The sequence below is a fragment of the Schistocerca piceifrons genome, chromosome 4 (assembly GCF_021461385.2).
Source record: "Schistocerca piceifrons isolate TAMUIC-IGC-003096 chromosome 4, iqSchPice1.1, whole genome shotgun sequence".
Taxonomy (NCBI): domain Eukaryota; kingdom Metazoa; phylum Arthropoda; class Insecta; order Orthoptera; family Acrididae; genus Schistocerca; species Schistocerca piceifrons.
This window is the reverse complement of record NC_060141.1, coordinates 496938424-496961071: the sequence shown is the minus strand read 5'-3', so window position 1 is coordinate 496961071 and position 22648 is coordinate 496938424. Positions and strand designations below refer to the sequence as shown.

Below are 22648 nucleotides of genomic sequence, written 5' to 3'. Positions count from 1 at the left end.
CTCCTTTTCATAAACTTTACTGTTCACTCCAAATTACTACACACAGGTTGTCCAGGAGGAATGGTCAATATTTAGGAATATGACAGGAATGATGATTCGAAGCGAAAAGTCTATTAAACATATGCTCTAAAATGTATACCACTACATCTTCAATACTGCAAAACACACCACCTCTACTGCAAGCTCTTTGCTTTTTGGGAGGAGGTAGTATGGACAAAAACAAGAAAAAACTGTGTAGTAGACCTAAGACTAACATGCATACCTTATGAGCTTTGAGTACTCGTTCAGTAGGAGAGGTGTTTCACAGTAGTGAAGATGAACAAGTGCTCATAGTTCTTAAGATATCCAATTTACAGCCCATGATTATTAGACTTTTTGCTTCGAATGACAATTCCTCCTGGGACAACATATAGATTTTCGTCTCATATGGACAGTGCGAAATCAGAGAATATACATCCCTTGTTAAAATGAGCTAGTATTCTTTCATTAATATCAATGATGATGAAAACTGTCAATGCACAGGAAGGTTACACAAAAAAGTTAACTGTATGATTTCGTCCATTCAACATATTTACTTTTAGTTCAATTACAATCACAACATTCTGAAATCCATTGAAATAAAGAACAGACTGCTGTGCATAGACCTGATGAGCTTCTAAATTAATTTTTGTACATTAAATTTGGCAAGTTACATTTCTCCAAATACCTACCTCTCACACACACAGCCATCACACATTAAATACCTGTTCAGTGATGGGTGTTTCAGATTTTTCTCTCCCAACAAAGGGAATTTGCAAATATCCACTGTTAAGAAAGGAAGCAGAAAATCCACTGTTGGCATTTTGCTTTAAAACCACTTTTCATAATGTCTATTATGTTATGTGAATATAATGCAACAACAGAAGTAATTTAAAACATAATACAAGACATTCTACAAAATATGCCTTCTTCTCAATGCTTATTACTTGGCATGTCACAACAAATTTCTCACACTAGCAGGTATGCAAGAAAACAAGTATAGCCTTCAAAACACCTGAAATCTGTACAAATAGATCTGAACATTCTCAAACAGAATGAACAAGCGGTGTATATTTAATATTGCTACTAACCTATGTATAATCAATCAAGTTCAAAAATTACAGCATTCTACTATAGCAGTCAGTCATTCAGTATAAACAATAATAAAATTTGCATCCTGTCCCTTATGTCAACAATCTTCCTACAAAAATAATCGAAGGTACAAAATATTGAGTGGTTAACAACTAATAAACAATGTGCTTTTTGGAAGTTGTACCTTCAACACAATGAGACTCGGCATCACCGTCATCATTCATCTTCCCAGTTATCCTCATGCACACAACTACTTTTTAAATACACTGTCTTCGTTAACTGTTTAATTACAGCTTAATACACTTTTAACAAAAGAAGGACTACTAAGCATTATTAACAAAGTTCATTTGGAATGAAAATTATGATTTACTGAAGCATCCAAAGATGGTGAAAATCATTAGTTTCTTCCATAAATTTCTGCGACAGTTGTGATTCATGTAAATAAACCACCAAATTCCTCAATTATACTGGAACTTTTGTCTCCCTGCCACATGCTTTTAAAAGCTAGAATTGTTACCCAGAATAGTTTGTAAGCTAACACTTTCAAGGAAGGTAAGCACCCACATAGAACTGTATATACCAATGTGGTTCAGTGAAGTGAGAGATCAGAATTCCTCAGAACTGTCTTAGATTACAAATATTCATGTTTAAAACAAGAAAATCAATTCATATTAAACAACAGCTAATATTTTTCAATTGGATGGGCCGAAAGAACTACTAGGAAAACAGATGGCAGAAGGGAAATTACAAGGATATAATATAAATTAGTGATTAGAATGCACCATGTGCAATGCAGTCCTTCAACTGTATTGAAATGCTTGTGAAAAAACAAAAACTTTCCTACTACCTTACAGCAAAATCCAGCAAATAAAACATTGCCATGAAAGTCACCACAATCAGAAAAAACATAAAAGATATCGCAGCAAAAAATCTGAAGCTAGGAATAATTTTTATAAACTACCATAAAAAAATAGAGAACAAATGAGTCAAAGAAGCATCAGCCAAGAGGCGCACCACAATTTCTCCTCTTTTACAGCTGTAGTGATGGAAAATACTTTGGTGAAATAGGGAACACATCCATATACATATATATAACAAATTATACTATCCAAAAACATACCTCAATTTATCAGACTCTGGTCACAATGCTAATGGAAATTTATAAAGGACTAAAGCGAAAAGATGGTAGTAATTTTAATCGCGCGCTCGCGATTAAAACACACACACACACACACACACACACACACACACACACACACACACACACACACAGAGAGAGAGAGAGAGAGAGAGAGAGAGAGAGAGAGAGAGAGAGAGAGAGAGAGAGACCCCCAATGCTGAATGTGATCTGGTGACACAGATCACTTGAGTAACATACAAGCACACATACAATCAAACTTGCAATTATTGTTGTCATCCCTTGTCAACAAATTTTCTACATTCTTGTTTACAAAACGGATATGGATATCTCTCCCTTTGAGCTTCAGCAAGCATTCATTAGCTTCTTATAGTTAGTACATGGCTGGTTATTCCATAAATTTTACCTCATCTCCGACATACATTTTTCTTTTACCAGAATTTTAAGAAAATATAGATTCAACACTTTTGAGACAAATTACACATCTCTTGAAAGGAACATAATGTACAGTATGGACTAGTCAGGACTGGAGTGTATACAAATAATAAGACGAGATGTAAATTGCACTCTTTGATCTGACACACGCATCTAATGTAAACAGATACCACTGTACCATGAATATTTCATTTAAAAAGAAAAAAATATGTATATATATATTTTATAAAATGTGCTAGTCAATTGGACCAAGTCACAAAGCACCTTGAGTAAAAATTTATCATCATATGGACAGTAGCTTACCCACAATTTCCAATATGTCAACATTGACCAACAGCCTTCTCACACCTGATAAATTCGTGGGTGATTTCCATAAAATAAACTGAAGGCACACTTAAGCAAGCCCACACATCTGTGATTTATTTAGGAGACATGTATATTCTATCTCAGAGTCTGAGATAATTTCCTTTGGCTCCAAAGGTGTAATAAATGATTCAGAAATTCTGAATATCAGTAACATAATATGATCACCTACAGTCCGAATATGAACTGCGTGACGGAGCTCAACCTAAACAATATATGAAGTTTTCAATAAATACTAATAAATATGTTCATGTTCCCAAACTTCTGAAATACTGCTCCTAATATTTACAAGAAATAAGAGCTTGTAAATTGAGTATTTTAAAAATGCCCCACGCACAAGATTCACAAGTGATGCACAGACAATTGCTACATATAACTGATGTCCCTGAATAACACAGTAAATGTTATTTACAGATCGTTAACACTTATTTCCTCAAATGTCATTAGTTCACCTCGAATAATAAATTTTGTAACAAGTCAAATATAACTTTTAAGCAGTTGAATTCAGTCTTTCACATTACAACAAGTAAAATTCACACTGGCAATATCAGACATCCGAATGTGTGCACAAGAAGTAACATACACAACTGGGTGTTATTTTTTTCACATGCAAGACACCTGTGCTGCCACAGACAGGCTTATCGTCCAAGAGGGGAGCCACCAAAGTTGAAAGATGTAGGGACTGTCTGTTGATTAAAAACATAACCTAGAAAAATAATAAAAAACAATTAGCATCAATAAAATAAACATTCAAAATATTTTGCAGTAACGACAAATACAAGTCACAAGCAATCAGATACGTACAGAAATTCTGCTAAAAAGGCAGCATCAATTACATACACATACAAGTTTACAGAGACATTACCTTTAGGAAGAGTGAGTGAGTGAGTGAGTGTGTGTGTGTGTGTGTGTGTGTGTGTGTGTGTGTGTGTGTGTGTGTATTTATATATTAACATACGGATATCCAAGTGAGTGAAGCATAATGACCCCCCATCTTGTTCCATGACTTAGTTACAAGAGCAGTTTTATGATCCATTTGTCATATGATAGAATAGACAAGTCTATTGTAGTACATGCAGAGATACAACAACACTGAATCAATAGCATACATTGTTTCTCTAATGAAGGCTACCTACAACGGAGGTAAAAATGATGGAATAATATACAACTTGATCTAATTAACATCTAGAAAGCTGCTATTGAAAGAAGTGAACTTCATTTATGGCAAAAAAAGCTGCAGTCACAGTAGCAGCACGAGGATAACACTGTATTTTACGCGAAACAGTGAGTTACACTCTTTATTCTTCTAAATGATGAAAGATCATCATGACACTCACTAGACACTAATATTAATAGTTAACTTTCCGACAGCATATTGTCGGAGAAATGGTTTACTATTACGTGCGGGTAATATGTAGTACACTGGCATAGCATGTTAGGCAACGAGACAAAGAAACTAAAAAAATAAATAAATTATACACTACATTTTGCCTCAGTTGTGAGATAGGACTGAGCGACCGAATATACTTCATTATTGTGACCGTGAAAGGACTGACTGAAAAGGAAACCCTAGTGAAAGATGCAAATATAGTGGTGCTAGAGAATAATAGTAAGACGATTTTTAAGAAATTTATCAAGACGAAAACTGAGCAATACACTGTTGTCCTTGACAGTGGGTATCAACAGCTGCCAATAATTTGCAGTGATCAGTCCATCAGCTCGGAGGAACAACACCGGCAGTCTGTACAATCTCCGACTTATGACAGCTTCCCTACGAGACAGCAGCAGTGGCCAAATGTGCCGCCTCGCCACAACCTGCACCTGTTCCAGCTTCGACGGTGCCTTCTAGTTGGTTGACAAAGTGTAATCAGCAATAAGTTACCTCCACATCAGCAGTTCACCACGACAAGATGTGCATCTACATAGCTTGGACGAGCTGTATGTTCGACAAATGACTTGTTTTTCTATTATTTAGAGTGCAGTTGTGTGACAGGAACTCAACACTGAGCAGTTTAACAATAAGTGATTCTTTTAATTTCAAATTACTAGAACAAGTTAGTGATTTGATACTGCAAAAAATTCAACTAATTTTTGTTACAAGTATATTGTTGAATCTACTGTATGCCTGTACTTCCCAGCAGCTTGGAAGAATTTTCTAACAGAAATATTAAAAAAATGGAAGAGTTATCTAATAGTATTAAAGCCACCAAAGAAGAGGTGCATAATTGCATGAAGCCCAAGGGAAGAGTTGTCTAATGGTATTAAAGCCGAAGGGGAAGCATGGTCTAAAAGTATTAAAACCCAAGGGAAAGAGAGAAAAAGTTTAAAAGCAATCATAGCACCTCTACCCATGGAGCTACAAATGGAGAAAATTAAACAATGTAATCTAGTGTGACATGCAGTAAATGTGCAATTTATAGATGTCATTAGGAACCTGAAACGATTAAAAGAATTAACTGAGCAGCAGTTTAACAATATTAATGAGCAAATCTTAGGCACCAAGGTAAAACTGAACACATTAAACGTAATGATTAGCACTTAACCTACTTTTACCAGTTTGGAGGAATGAATACACAAATCAGTGAAAACACTGTCTGATAGGTTAGTCCAGTCAGACTCCAATGCTTGTATTCATATTAGACCTGTATTTAAGAAACAGCCAGTGAATAACAATGAGAGGTGTCCAAATGAATGTACCTAAGTGTGTGGCTATTGTAAATTAGAATATGAAAAGTATTTATTTTATAAGGAAACTTCTCACAAAGACGTAACCTTGGAATGGTGTGTATGTCAAGGAAGGGTGATTAGGAAGGAAGATACTAACAAAGCTATGTTATTTTATGCTGAGGGCACATCATCATAATCATAGCTGACGTGATGTTCCTCACATTATCAGTGGCAGAGCTGGAAAGATAATTTAGTTCACGAGCTGTTATTAACGTCAGTCCCGAGTCCTGGATAAATCATGAAAATCCACTGCATTATGCCACACACAATCAGATTTGGCTGTGGGCAGACAGATGAGACTAAATGTGATGGGCAGACCCTGCACATTAGTGGGAAACGAAGCACTTCAGATTGGGAGGCCAAATCTGTTAGAGATACCTGCAGTTTTGGCCTGTTGTGGAAATCCACTAGTGTAGCCAGCTATTCAGGAGTGACAGACTGCATGTTGATGAAATGAGACTGCGGTGATCAATCCATGCGGTAGGTAATTTGTGCAAATACTGAGAATCAATACTAATGAGAATAGGTAGCAACTCTCCTTAAAGATTATCGCTGAGCCTGAGGCAGGCGCATATAAAAGACAATCATTTTCTCACAACTAAATTTTTGCATAGCCTTTGTCAGAAAATGAAAGCACGCACGCACGCACGCACGCACGCACACACACACACACACACACACACACACACACACACACACACACACACAATCACTCAGACACAACCCATGCACTCATGAGCACTGTCCCTGGATGCTGCATCCAGTTTCTCAGAATCAGATCCAAACAAACCACTCCTCACACCTCCTGCCTCTCACCTACAGCTGCTAGGATAGTGGTGACAAGTGGTGGCAGCACTGTCTGCAAACTGAGGTGAGTAATAGGAAGGGGTGAAGCAGTAGTAATGAGGGAGTAGGGAAGCAGTGCACGTGCTCAACTGCACTCAGCCAGCGACAATGCATGACACCTCAGAAAACAAACCATTTCATCTACTGAGACAAAAATGAGATTTTTCCAGTGTTTTCTTGATTTTCCCTGATTTTCAGAACCTGTGACAACCCTTACAGCATTGTACAGAAACTTTAATTGCAGATGTAATAAATGTGGATGGGGGGGGGCAAGCATATGAACTAAATTTTTCGATGACGTAACGTCTTACAAGAGGTTTTGCCAAATCAAAAGTAGTCATAATTTTTCTGATAACGAAGTGTGTGTTGCTGCAAATCGTCCAAATTCTAAGCTGAACAAAATTTTCTCAATCTAACAACATGTTGAAAATAAATTTGAAACTTCTTATGTTTTGAATATGACATTATGGTGGACGAAAGTGTACTTTTGTTCAAGTGCCAACTGGGTTGCTACAGCATACACTAAGGAAAGGGCAAGGTTTTGAATAAAATTCTACATGCTGTGTGAATTTTCTACCAGATACGTGTCTTCTCTGAATATTTACACAGTGAAAGGGACAAAGCTGGATGCAGACTTTACAGATTTCCCAATGTTGTTTTGATACTTGTTAAACCATGCAAAACCACTCCTGAGGCAAGGTTACTGTCTTAATAACACACAGCTTTCACACATCCCCATAGTTGGCAGATTTCCTAATTTTGAAGTCCATTGATAGTTATGGAACACTAAAAATGACCCAGAAGGAGATGCCACAATCTCTCCAACATAAAAAAATTATGAAAGGGGGAAATTGCAGGTGAAAGATGAGGAAATGTTCTAGCAATGTTTTAAAATATATTAAAGACCACACTATGGATATGGTGGAAACTGAGAAAAAGTCAAAGAAAATAATGAAGCCACAGCTTCTGCTTGACTACAATAAAACACTGGCAGTAAAAGATCGAGCTAAACAGAAAATGGCATTGTATCCAATATCCATAAACCACCGCAAAAACTATTACAAGAAAATCTTTGTCCATTTGCTGGAAATTTTTGTGTGGAATTCCTTCATTTTGTACAGCAAATCCGGAGGAAATAAAGACTCACTGAATTGATGTTGACCTTCTCAGAGAAAATAGTTAGTACAAAGGGAGCATCATTTCTCCTAAGCCAGGCTGTCCGGAATGAAAGCCCTACCTTCTTTGGTTGACAGAAATAAATTTCCAAGAGCTCATCAAGACAATAGCAAAGATGTTTCCAGAATGAGATTTTCACTCTGCAGCGGAGTGTGCGCTGATATGAGACGAGGTACTGGCAGAAGTAAAGCTGTGACTACCGGGTGTGAGTCGTGCTTCGGTAGCTCAGATGGTAGAGCACTTGCCCGCGAAAGGCAAAGGTCCCGAGTTCGAGTCTCGATCGGGCACACAGTTTCAATAGCAAGGAACCGCAATCCGACAAAAGTGTGCACAGATTGCTCCAAGAAGTGGAATGCATGTCGGAAACTTGTCAGTAGAGAAACATGATTCTACTGCCCCAGTGCCAGGTCCCCTTATGTGTCACACCATGCTTCAGAATCTATCATACAAAAACGGATTTCTAATACCATTATTGTGTGTTATTGGTGTATGTATGTCTCATCTAATTTGTACTTTTAAATAAAAAAATTTCATCTTTGTAATGAACAATCTGTTGTAGCTAGTATTTGCAGAGGTTTTTGATGAGGCCGAGTTATCCCTGGATTCAACTCCACCTACAATATCTCCTTACATTTTCATGATAAACATAGGAATGAGTTGCCAAAGCACTATATTTTCAGGAATATGTAAAATTACGTATGAAAAAATAGGCAAGGTTTTGAAACTTTTGTAGTCAGAACAGGTACATTAGGAGGTTAAATACTGTAAGTGATTAGGTAATCTCAACCCACTAGATGATCTAACCTTTCTAAAATATTTACTCCGGTAAGCATACAATTACACAGGCCATATTCTATTACCAAAACAAATATTTTTAATGTGCTATTACTCTCTCTTCACAGGTTCACAATGGGGTGTGTTAAGATCACATTTTGGGGCCTGTATGGATGAAACTGGGTTAAGTCCCACACTATGACATCCAAATGTAGTCACCAACATCATGCTGACTGGGAGCAACTAAGGGAATTGCACTCATTCCTCAAATACATTCAGGCTCAATGCTTGCATTTTGCCTAGGTGTACAATGAGAGGGTGACAGCAAATCAGGCGATAAACATATAATGATATGCCCACAGCTTGTGGTCTAGTTGCTAGCGTTGCTACCTCTGGATCATGGGGTCCCGGGTTCGATTCCTGGCCGGGTTAGGGATATTCTCTGCCCAGGGACTGGGTGTTGTGTTGTCCTTATCACTCCATCATCATTCATGAAAGTGGCTAGACTGGATAGTGTACAGATTGGAAATGTGTACAGGCACTGAGGACCGCGCAGTTGAGTGCCCACAACCCAAATCATCATCATCATCATCATCATCATAGAATGGTACGGCTATCCACTCAGAAGAACATAGGTGGGAGCTTTCCTAGTAAAAAGAGGAGAGATTACCCTGTCATTTGTAAATAGGTCTAATAGACTAGGTGAAATCAAACCTACAAGGAGAAATTTCTTCAAACTAAGTACGTAGGGAAGGAGGAGAGTACACCATTTTTTATTGGTGTAGTGTACCTTACAGAAATTGCATGTTAGAGGAAAAGGTTAGATGGACTCAGTAAAGACTATACCGAGGTTAGGTGGACCCACAAAGGGGATGACATGTACCATGTTACGGAGATATATTTTTAGAAAAACACTAGCACTGTTAAGATTGTAAATGGCTGAGAAGTATCGTTCCACAGAAGGATGCGTCTAAACAGTTCTTGCAGAAGTAAGAAATGGTAGCGATTTATTTCCCATTTGTGAGCAGTTTTCTAAACTAGTAAAGAGTGCAAGACAAATATCAATTTTAAAATAAGATAGTCTACACATTAAGTACTGAAAAGTGGGAACCACATTTCCAAATCACTTTGTACAAAGAATAACAAAATCACTAACCTACTGACATAAAAGCCACCAGTACGTAGTAGTAATAATTCGTAGACATATGATGCCCACCTCCCATAACCAAAACTGATCCACTACAATGATTTTTTAGGCATCAAAATAGACAAATGCCACCTTTCTCATTTGAACACACAATTTCTTGTAGTTAAAATCTAGGTCTAAAATTTCTGATGCACATTTTGCCTGTGTTGCAGATGGTATGCTGCATTTTAAGTATAGACATGTGGCTGAAATGGTCAGGCAGCCCAGAACATGCACAACATAATATATAGTTACATTCAATTAATTGTTAATAAATTTTTAAGTTGTTCGAAATTTGTGGTTTCCAATAAAGTAGGAATTCCAGACTGCAGATTCAGAGACATGTCCCTGTCCCAGTTGCCCCTCTCATACTATGCTCAAAAATTTCTCACAATCCATGTTTTGGATGTGGAAACATTGGCACTTTTGACAAAAAACCACCCAATTTGAATACTGCCACTGTCGTCAGAAGTCTGCATATTCAGCGTTGAGATCAGATGCAGTGACAACTCGCACATACTGGTATAGTGATTTGGAAAGAATGACTGTCTTCAGCAGATGTAGATTGTTGGCAGAATCCCCCCACAGTGTCAATGTGACTGTGGCTGCAGCTTAAGTTTTTCAAAATTCAGGCTGATAACAGGATCAAAGCGATATGGAAATCACTGATTACTTTAACCTAATGTCAGACTGGTTAAGTAATACAACAAAAGATTGACATGAAGGAAGCCATTCTAGTACACAGTGCTCATAATTACAACAAGGACACAGGAGGTCAGGTTCACCCTCAGGTAGGCATTATTTGAGAGTAAAGTTTAGCTGCACACAAGGCTAAGTACAAAGGAAGTGCAGAAAGATTGCAGCAATTCTAAAAGGCACCACATGTAGAGCATTAGATTGCAGATTTCACCTATTAACAGCAACAGTGTTTGGAGGTAGTTATATTTGGGACAACAATTCTGCACTGTGCATCAGAAAGCTCACTCCATTGCAATGTAGTGTTTCTGAATCTACATCTATACCTACATCTACATGCTGCAAACCACTCTAAGGTGCATGGTGGAGGGTACATCCCATGATACCATTTATAAGGATTTCTTCCTGTTCCATTCATGTCTGAAGTGCAGGAAGAATGATTGATTTAATGCCTCTGTGTGTGCAGTAATTATTCTAATCTTATCCTCATGATCCCTAATGTGAGTGATACATAGGGAGTTGTTGTGTATCTCTAGAACAATCATTTAAAGCCATTTCTTGAAACTTTGTTAATAGGCTTTATCGAGATAGGTGTAAACTATTTTCAAGTGTCTTCCAGTTCAGTTCTTTCAGTATCTCTGTGACACTCTTCCATGGATTAAACAAACCTGTGACCATTTGTGCTGACCACCTCTGTATACGTTCAACATCCCCTGTTGATCCTATCTGGTATGGGTCCTACACACTAGAGCAATATTCTAGAACTAGTCACGAGTGATGCGTAAGCAATCTCCTTTGTACACTGATTGCACTTTTTTTCCCAGTATTCTACCAATAAACTGAAGTCTTCCACCTGCTATACCCACAACTGCTTGCTTTTAGTATTTGTATATAGGTGTCTACAGATTTTTAGAGGATCAAATTTGTGACCTTTTCATGACTTTTTCATTACCTCTTTAATTATATTCATGACCTCTCAAAATTATGCTTGGTACAATGACAAAAACACATTTTATAAATGTGAAAGCTGGTTGAAATGAAAGCTGAATGTAATAATTCTTCTATCATTTAAACTGTGTCAGCATGAATAATGTAATTATGAATGACTGGTAGTACACTATTTGTCAAATGCTATAAAACTCTCACATAGGATGGGGTATGACTATTTTCAGATATACTTACCATTACATCAATTAAAATACAAATTGCTTTAACATTGTAATGTACTGGAAATGTACAATTTTCCTTTAGACAATATAACAGCTTTGAAGAGAAGAAGTTTATGTCACACACTAAACTTCACAGTAAAAGTTTCTTAGCTAAACTTGGAATTTCAACATCTAAAACTTCAGGTGCTTCTTTTGCCTTCTTTATAATCATCCATTTCTTATTTTTGAGCTTTTATTTCTTGAACTGTTCTTTTAAGATTGGCCACTTCATTTTCATTGGATTCCTTTTTTATGGCTTCTACTCTTCTGAATGAAGCATTCTTCACAGCTAGCATTACTGATTTCATTATGTCCACATTCAGTTATTTCTCACTATAACTAACGAGCAGGTATTGAATAGAATTGGGGAGAAGAGGAGCTTGTGGCACAACTTGACTAGAAGAAGGGATCGGTTGGTAGGACATGTTCTGAGACATTGAGGGATCACCAATTTAGTATTGGAGGGCAGCATGGAGGGTAAAAATCGTAGAGGGAGACCAAAATATGAATACACTAAGCAGATTCAGAAGGATGTAGACTGCAGTAGGTACTGGGAGATGAAGATGAACTATTCCATCCGCAATGGTGACAGGGCTGTTTTCACTCCGGCACAGCAGATATCTCAAAATTTTAATTTCTCATCGGTGTGAACAGTACAGGTAACTGTAAAATTTACTACTGCGACATTGCTTTGCAGATGATTAGAAGCATAAAAATTTCACATACCTATGTTCCTATCGGTGGTATCTTTCAAACAAAATCTCTAGTGTAACATTAAAACAAACAACAATGGGTAGTGCTTCAATTTCAACCCTAGTTCTTTCACACGACACATCACTTGAAATACGACATTAAGTAGATTTCCTCTAGCTACCTAGAACTAAAATTAAATTTATTATTTTTTCAGGGAAAATAATATTTAATAAGTATTTAATCCTCACCTCCACTCTGCTCTATCCTCTTACTCTCGGCTGCTGCCTTCCTCTGGTCTGCTAGAACCATTATTTCCTGGAGAGCCTTCTGTTGTTCAGTTGTCAAATCAGTAGTAAGAATTTGATACCATGTTGGATCACTGGCTTGAATATCTGAAACATTATGAATATAATTTAAAGTAACTGCGCAAAACAGTGGCGAAGGGAAACAACAATGGAAGGCTAGGGTTTAACATCCTGACGACATCTTTAGAGATGGAGCAAAAGGTCAAATTGGATAATGAAGACAGCAGTGTCCTTTTCAAAATAACCATACTGGCATTTCTGTTAACCAATGTTAGGAGAAGGAGAGAGACCAGGCAGGGGGGGGGGGGGGGGGGTGAATCTCTCAGTGAACTGTTCACATTGACTTGGAAACAACAAGATAAAAATGAACAAATGTGCTACAATTATCTTAATCCAAATCAATGAACCAGTTTTTTTCCTTTTATTCTGGTACAGTTTACAGCAAAATTAAATTCTCCTGCCTGGGGTGGGAGATAGTGACATGTTTGTGTAGAACAAAGTAGATCATCACTGCTGATCTCTTATCAGTACCCCTTGCATCTTTGAATTTCAAATATTTGTAACAAATCTCTTACATATAACAATGAAATTTCCATAAAGAAATACACTCAATCTTCATAGATTTTGATACGCTGAATTCAAATATGACAATTTTTTATCTTTAGCTTCTATTTTCATACTCTATGAGGTTTGTTACATCCTTATTTCTGTTTTTTAAGCTCACGTTTTCCTGTTATATCAGGAATGCCACCGAAGACACACACGAATGCTGTGTTTTATGTAGCTACAAGATACATACACTGTAATGTGATGCGATGACCTTTACCACACCTTCAGGTATATCAAGAGATGAGTATGTGCTCTGCATGACATTATGTCAGTATTTTGTTTGTAGCTAACACAGTTGAGATTGCTTGCCTTCCTGATTTACTGCATAGAATCAAAACTGGAGTTATGTCCCACAGATGTGGTAATAACCCCCAACAATTTTTGTTACAAACAATATTGAGATAGGGGGCCAATGGTCGGAAATGCACATTTATCGTGTTAGGGACATACATAATGTGCACCGCATAACAACAATGTAGCACATAGCAATCATTCAAAGCGACGACCACCAGTCTCAAAGCATGTATTGCAATGACGCACCCATTTCTGCCGCACTCTCTCAAAATATCCTGGGTGTCTGCTGTACACTGGAAAAGGCAGTTGGTGATGAACAGTATACACCCTGACCACCAAACAGTCATACCGTACCCAACCTAGCTCATAGCATGTGTGTTATGCATCACACTGGTGCAGGATATAGAGGCCGTGAAGCAGCACAAATGTACAGAGGACACTTTCCCAATGGGCATTATCCTAATTGGAAGAGGTTTATCACTGTGGATACTAACTTACAAGAGACGGGGTCATTCACGCCACAGAGAGCAGGCCAAGGTTCCCGTCAGAGCCATTCCAAACACCAGATTTTGAGAAGACGATGTTAGACGTGTGGCCAATAAGCACCTGTCAACTTACCTGTGAACCACACACTTTGAAGGATACAGTGGAGAGAGTACTAGTGGAGCAGGTATTGCACACCGTGTGCAGTAGAGATGTGTGCATTGTTGCGATACATGCACTGAACTGGCAGTCATCGCTTTGAACCATAACGAAGTGTGCGAGCACTAGCCTCTGCTCAAAGGATTTAACAAGAAAAAGAAGAGCACCATACAATACCCTAATATACTAAGTGTGATGCAACCAGTACCTCATGGAGTGGGTCTTCCAGCATCAGATCATCCAGTAGCTTCATGGGAGCCACTTGTAAATCTCAGTTCAATACTGTTATCACCAATATATGAGAAGCTTGGATTGATAAAGCCATCTGCAAATCAGTGAATACGAGCAACTTGCAAACATTTGAATACTTTCATGGAAAATTCGCTGGATTGGGCACTTAAAACAACAAGCTGGGGTTATTAATTGGTCCATAAATATGTATAAGGCCCCTGGAGACAAGCAGTTTGAGTGTATTCTCAGTCCTGATGAGCTGAACGTGTGGCAATGCCTTCAGAAAGTTACAACATTATTGGTGAGCGATAGAAGGGCTGAAAATTAAGTTGAACTTGTGAATCACCATCTATGCCTATGATAAACTGAAATGCAAAATGTCACTCAAAATGAACTTCATTCACATATCAACATTTTTCAGGCAGATTGTGGGGCATTTAGTGATGATCACGGTGAGAGGTTTTACCAAAAAATCTCTGTAATGGAACACTGATACAAAGGATGATTCAATGCTTCAATGTTTGCAGACTTCCGCTGGACTTTGTAGAAAGATTCGCAACTTCCCTGTAAGCACCATGTGAAGAGAAAGTGTGTGCTGTACACAAGGTAGCTAAGATTCTGTATGTATGTATGTATACACTGAAATAGGCAAAACTACAGGGCATGGATCCTAAGGGGCACCTTCAGCTATCAGCTGGAACCATCACTATCACAATTAACATTACCATCAAGATGAATTAGATAAAAACTTAATTTCTACAGAGAACCATATAACTCCTAGAAAATAACTTTCCAAGGCTGCTATCCAAAACACACTCCCGTGATGGTGAAAAATAATTAATTTGCCGAAGACTGAGGGCTCTCATGGATGCGATGGGCTATCTAGCACAATACTAAAGCACAGTGCTGCCTCTTAGCCCAATAATTAATCAAATTTGTAATTTTTGCTTACAGAAGGGTGAGTTTCCTTAATTATATAAGTATTCAACAGTGAAACCCGCTTTACAAAAAAGGAGAAAAGGATGATGTTGATAATTTTAGATTTATTTCTATGGAAATGGTGAGGGTAATCTATCATTTTAGTTCACATAATTTGCTGTCAAACATTCAGCTTCTTTTTGGAAGTGGTTTAACAGCTGAAACTTCTATATTCTCCTTTCTCTGGGAGATGCTGGATGGATTAAACAAAAAGGAGCAAACACATTGTGTGTTCTTTGATTTAAGTAAGGCATTTGATTGTTTTGATCACAAAACACTGCAGAAGTTGGACCATTATGGAATAAGAACAGCAGCTCACAATTGGTTTCTTTCATACTTTAGGAACAGACAACTAAAGGTCATTCCACACAGTAATGAGAACAGGCGTGATACAGAGTATGATTGGGGTAAGGTTATGGGACGGTGCCTCAGGAGTCAGTGTTGAGACCACAAATGTTTACATAGGCAATGTATCGAACAGTGCAATTCAAGACATAAATTTGTGACTTGTAGAAAAAAAAAAAAAAACTGATGCTAACACACAGCCAGACTCAGTTTTCACAGTTTATTGCACACAGTTCAACTAAAATTGAAATAATGATTTCAAAACTGGGCATGCGATTAGTAAGTCTGAACAATCCAAATACCTGTGTGTTCAAATAGAGAATAAGCTGTCATGGAAAGCCTATATTCAGGGTCTTGCTCAAAAACTGAATGCTGCTATATTTACCATTGGAACAGTATCTGGAATAAGTGATAGTCCAACACAAAAATCAAACTATACATGTATAGTTTATTTGCATTTGATTATGACGAGTCTTGGAATTTTGACACTGGCCTCTCAGAATAGAAGGAGCAAGCCTTCCTCCGTTTAAACCTGAAATGCAAGGGTAACTGCTAAGAGTCACTGGAAAAAAATAAGCAAATTCCTTTGTTACACTGTTGAATATGCTAGTATATACTCAGCAGCTTATCTGCATAAAACTCTTGTACATTTTGTTCCGTGACCATGGAGATTTGCTCCTCAATTTAATCCTACACAACTAGACATGTAAAATAAAACAAGGCAGCTATTAACATCCTTATAGATCGTGTGTGGGTGTGGGAGCAACTGCAGCTCAGACAGATGTCAGCGCACATGTGCGTCGTTATGGGCACTCAGTGGTGAGGTTATCAGCAATCCTACAAATATTAAAAGAAATGAATGTGCACGAAATGACAATTGTCATCACACAGTAAGGAGGAAACCTATAAAACGATGCTCATTCACTCACTCCCAATTCACTTGGGTTGACCCACACAATCACTATTCTCATGCTTAAAGGCAATGGAGAGATGTTGAAAGGTGCTGGAAGCTGGGACTAATACAGAAGTAAAACAACAGAGAACCTACAATACAGGCACAGTAGAATGTGACTAGCTGACCGCTTACAAAAAACCTAGGAAAGCCAGTCACTATGCTAACACGTTAAGAACATCTGCCTAAAATTTTAGGAAACAAGTTGGACATATCACAAAACCTTTAAACTCTCACCACGTAAGTTTGAATGTTACTTAATATAGAGGACAGGTCTGTCGGCATATCTGCAGCTGCTCTCTGGTCCATAAATATGAGGTATGCGCCCACAAAGTAATTTCCATTTGTTTGTATATATATAAAATTTACAGATACAGAAAAAATATTTATTGTGCCAAAATCTACAACTGTTAAACTACTTTTCTACATGAAACTTCCTGAGAGATTAAAACTCAGGACCTTTGCCTTTCATGGGCAAGGGCTCTACCAACTGGGCTACCAAAGCACAACTCACGCCCCGTCCTCACAACTTTTCTTCTGCCAGTACCTTGTATTCTACGTTCCAAATAGCATTCCACAGTCAAGTAGCTTTTCTAGAAAATTAAGTATTTAAAAATTTGTGATTTATAAAACAATAAAATTAAATTTCAGTGCAAGGAGAAAAATGCAAAATTCCCTGAGATTTTATGAAATTCCCAGAGATTTCCCCTATTTTTTTCCAGGTAAAATGTAATACCCTGAGAATTCCAGAAGAATCACACCCTGATCAAGAAGTCTGAACAGATGAGGAATTCTGCAAGCATTGTTCATCTTACCTGCTACATCGCCCTCGAGATTGTGGATAATTTGGCATCTAATACAGTGAACTCTGGAGGCAACTGAAAATTGAGGACAAGAGCCGGGAAAACGACAGAGAACCAATGGAGTCTCCCTGATCCATGGGTAGAACTACATAGTTTTGGTGCTCATTTAAAACGTTGGAAAATATACTAAAAACAGAAGCAGGTGTTCTATGATAATCAGGTTGGCACTCAGTTAAAACCTCAGATTTCAGCCTGTCCTTGCTCCACACCACTCTAACACACACTGCCTTGTTGCCCATGAGTAATTGGTAAAGAGGTGTTCCATAGCTGGACAAACAACAGTATGGTATGCTGGTGAATTGGGAGTAGCGAGGAATGCACACACCTGACACACAATGAGAAGCTGCCGCTGGATGGTAAGTGGCGGATTGGGGTTCATCAGCCTCCGCGCATGGACTGGGGGCTGTAAACACCTATTGCCCGATGTCCTCATTGCATACAGAATCAGTTATCTTCAGATAAGGAGGCCTCTCTGACCCCCAGCTGCAATCGCACAAAGGCCCTATAAGCAGATATGCCCTCTATGTTCCCCAAGACCTGTGGCTAACACACTTCAATATGTTCAGTACATTTAGGGTCTTTGCCTTCAGGTACTTGAAGTGTGTAACCATGACAATTTTGAGACAAAAATACGGCCCAGAAACTTAGGGGTCTTAAAAAAAGAGAGAGAGAGTGGTGTCCGAGATACACAAGTCAGATGAATTAACCTACAACCTCTCCATTTTAAGTTCCAGCTGACAACTCACTGTTGAAATATTGGTGGAAGAGGAGCAGAAGACTGCTGTACAATTGTCCACAAAAAAGGAGCGTTACTGTGGACATGATACTGTTAATGTCTATAGCTATGGCAAAGAGAGTAATGCTTAAAATGCTGATCTGGGGATCACCATTCTCCTGCACAAAACTATCCAATAGCAAATCACTGACTTTGTACCGAATAATGTGTCTTGAGAGGAAGGACCCAATGAACATGGGGAGATTTTGACGAAAACCCCAATGGTGTAGCTGACTGAGAATATTGAGCCTTCAAGCAGAGTTGTATGCCTCAGTGAAGTAAAAAATTATCCCTACTCAATGCTTGATATGTAGGAAAGTCTGCTGAATATTTGCCTGTAACGGGGTCAGGTTGTTGAATCTCCTGAATCCACACTGAGAGCGTCTAAGGAGCCACCTGTCCTCTAATATCCAAACCAAATAATGGTCAACCTTGTGCTCTAGGATCTTTCCTAAACAGCTCATTAAGATGATGCTTTGATAACTACTATGACACATTCAATCCTTTACTGGGTTGAGGGGAGGGGGGATAAAATTGCCATCCACCACAAATCGGAGAATTGGCCTGTCAGCCATAACGAATTAAGACATTGTAAGAGGATTTCCTTGGATACCGTTTGCAAGTGCTGCAGCAAGTTGTAGCATATTTGGTAGCAACTGGACACCATATCAAAAGTGTCAGACAGCACCGAATACAGCTCCCACATGGAGAATGGGCAGTTATAATATTCAGAATTGTTGGACCTTAAGTCCACCTAGCCCCTCTCTACAATAACACAGTAGCAGCGGAACACCAGATCGTGGATAGCATTGGCAGTAGTCATTGCAAAATGCTCGGCCGTCATCTGAGCCATGTCTCTGAGCATTCTTTGGAGTCACCCATTTCAACGATGCTGCAATAGGTAACCAACTGTCTTTACCAGAACTCCTCCTGATGGCTTCCCATACTATTGTAGAACAAGTGGAACGGTTGATGGAGTCCAACAATGCTTGCCATAAAATGGTTCAAATGGCTCTGAGCACTAAGGGACTTAACAGCTGTGGTCATCAGTCCCCTAGAACTTAGAACTACTTAAATCTAACTAACCTAAGGACATCACACACATCCATGCCTGAGGCAGGATTCGAACCTGCGACCGTAGCAGTTGCACGGTTCCGGACTGCACGCCTAGAACCGCGAGACCACCGCGGCCGGCATGCTTGCCATAACTTTTCTTGTTCTCTCTCCTATGATGTGATGAGTCTAATCAAAAGGCTGCGAGGTTTCCCACTGTTGGGAGGCACTTAAAACTGTTGCAGAGCCGCCAAGGGGCAGGTCACCTCTTAAGACAACCAGAGGACTTTGAGATGGAGACGTCAGTGACACTGTGGATAACTGTATGATGTGATCCACCCAAACCTGGATACTGTTGCAGCAGTCGAACACAGCTGGCTGAACAGTGTCTTGTTGACTCTGTTGATCGTCCATCATGGCTACATCTTTTCAGGGAGAGCTCTATTCAGTAGGGGAATGCAGTCACTGGAATGAAGGTCATCAATGTCTTTCCACTGAACAGTGTGTGCAAGGGCTAGTGAGCAGAAAGGCAGGTTAATGGCTGATAAATCACTCAATAGCTGCAGAGAAAGGAGTGGAAATGAGCGAGTGTGCCTGTGTTGAGGATGCACAACTTGTGAGAGGTCATGAAGGCCTCCAAAACCTGACCCCCGGGGGCAAGTAGGGGTCAAGTCCCACAATACATGATGGGCACAAGCACAGAGGCATTTCTGTGCTAGGAGTTTCTGTTCCTCCACATGTGTGTGGAACCCATTAATGTACCACTGTACTATGGGAGCCATTTATGAAGGGGGCTGCACTTTCACCCTGTCTTTCTGAAGATGCACAGTCTTGAGGTGAGTTGAGTGCCCTAGGTCACCATTAAGCTCCACAGACCAATCATGAGAGATGTTTCGGGGAGTGATAACACTGTGACGCTGCTTATTTCCTGCCTCCACCAGTAGCTGATTTGTTTCCACCTGGGGAGGCTTAAGAGCCACAACCACATAGGTGATAGGGGCAGCACTTTATGGTGGACCAGACTGAACCTTTGGAGGAACAGGGAGTTCCACAATGGAGGCTACTACAGCCTCGGCTGATGTTCTGGAAGGAGTTATGAGCTTTGAAGTAACTGAAGCATCACAAGTATATTGACAAATGCAGGTATTACTGCTGACACTAGCGACCACTGTCTGTTTAACAGCATCGGTTTTCTTAATATGTGTGTGTGTGTGTGTGTGTGTGTGTGTGTGTGTGTGCGCGCGCGCGCGCGCGTGTGGGAGGTGGGGGGTGGGGGTGGGGTGGGGTGGGGCTGCAGAGCCTTATAGATCTTTTTAGCCTCACTATATGGGATGTGTTTTATTGTTTTGGTCTCCTGTATCTTCTTTCTCGACTCCAGTGAGAATGATTCCCAAAGCAACTGACACACTTTGGAGGAGATTAACATCTGACTCCTTCATGGACAGCCTTGCCACATTTGCCTCAAGTGTCTTCCTTTTGCATCCTAGACTGGTGTCTCCAAAGTGTTGGCATTTAAACAGAGGATTGGGTTGGGGACATAAGACCATACATTTAAGCAAAGAAAACCTACCTTAACATGCTATGGGAATTCTTTAAAAGTGAGGACAAACAAGTCAGATTTGATCAGACCACAATGCCATCTTGAGCCCACTCAACTTTCAGGTCTGCTTTGGAGGTGTCCACTAGCTCCCTGCACTTCACAATACCTTTGCTGTTTTTCAGCATGGTGTGGAGTTCAGTTTGAACGGCATATTCCCTGAGGCTTTTGGCTTTCAGTAGGTTTGTCAATTGTCGGGAACTTGAGGTTCCAACCAACAGAGTCCCATTTTGCAATTGCTTAACAGATTTTAATGTACCTGCAATTATTTCTAAACCCTTTTAAATGTAGAAGGTGAGACTTTTTGCAAAGCTTCCCCCTTTCCTTTTACTAATAAAAACACTTTCTAACTAGCAGTATGCATTCCGTTACTATAGGTACTAGAATTCTGAAATATTCCTGAGTCTGGAGGACTGGCTACATGAGCCCTCTTGTTTAATTGGGTGTTGGTACCTACCAGCGGCAGCAGCCCATCCATTTGCTGGAAAGAGAAAAAGAGAATTTTAAAGGTTCCATCTCGGTCCCATGAGCAACTGGGGAAATAAAACTCCACTTAGAGCCCCGCATGCCTAGATACGCCTTATGCAACTTAACTTCTGAGGTCATCAGTCGCCCAGAACTTAGAACTAATTAAACCTAACTAACCTAAGGACATCACACACATCCATGCCCGAGGCAGGATTCGAACCTGCGACCGTAGCAGTCCTGCGGTTCCGGACTGAGCGCCTAGAACCGCTAGACCACCGCGGCCGGCGATGTGTGACAGGTTCCCCAGATGTTACCAGATAATGGCTGTTCCACCTCAATAGCCATGCATCTCATTAGCATGTAGCAGGTCTTGATCTGTGTAGTCAAGCTGAGATACCCTCTCCCTATGACACACAACGTTCCTCCACTGTGCAATACAATGGTCACTGAAGCATGCACATAGTTTACAGTGTCAGAGGTCTGGCAGCGATTACAAGTCCCCAGCTCAGGAATTCCACAGTCACCAAGCAAATGCTGACCACAACACGTTTGTGAATGCTTTGAATCAAAGTTGCAGGAACTTACATATTTATCTGTGCCCTAAACGTTTATAATGTAGTTCAATAGAAGTGCTCTGCAAAACTCTAAAACAAGAGTTAAGACATTAATGCAGTCACCTGACAGAAAACACATCATACAACAAACGTCAAGCTACTGCTGGATAACCAATACGTAGATCACTGAAGACAAAGTCTACAATGTCATGGAACAGTAACGGAGCCTCACATATCAGAACAAACTCACTCAGCCACTGATTGAATTTATTTAGTATTTAGTTATTCCTTGTCAGACACAATCACATTTTCATCGTATTAGCAGCGTCAACAAAATATAAATGCCTCAGGATTTGCAACTAACAACAATACTAGGAAAAAGACAGATTGCTAGTCATTGTAAAGATGAACCATTGCGTTGCAGACAGACACAATGAAAAGACCTTTACACATTATAGCTTTTGGCCAAAGCCTTCTTCTAAGTAAACACACACACACACACACACACACACACACACACACACACACACACAAAAAGCAAGCACACTTCATTCGCACATGACTGCTACCACCGGCAGTTCCAACTGGAAAGTGACTGTCACATGAATAACAACCCAGAGCAGGGCGAGA

The 22648-nt window shown here is 39.4% G+C and overlaps 1 protein-coding gene across 2 annotated transcripts in view; it reads right to left on the bottom strand.

Moving 5' to 3' along the window:
* Window positions 1-557: 557 nt before the first annotated feature.
* Window positions 558-22648, bottom strand: part of LOC124796299 (importin-7) — a 183057-nt gene continuing 160966 nt past the window's right edge. For both annotated transcript variants that reach the window (XM_047260420.1, XM_047260421.1), the window contains exons 22-23: window positions 12601-12744; window positions 558-3752 (exon numbers count right to left, since the gene is read on the bottom strand). In XM_047260420.1, coding sequence (XP_047116376.1) covers window positions 3685-3752; window positions 12601-12744 — 212 coding nt within the window. In that variant the 3' untranslated portion in view covers window positions 558-3684. The remainder of the gene's footprint in view (window positions 3753-12600; window positions 12745-22648) is intronic.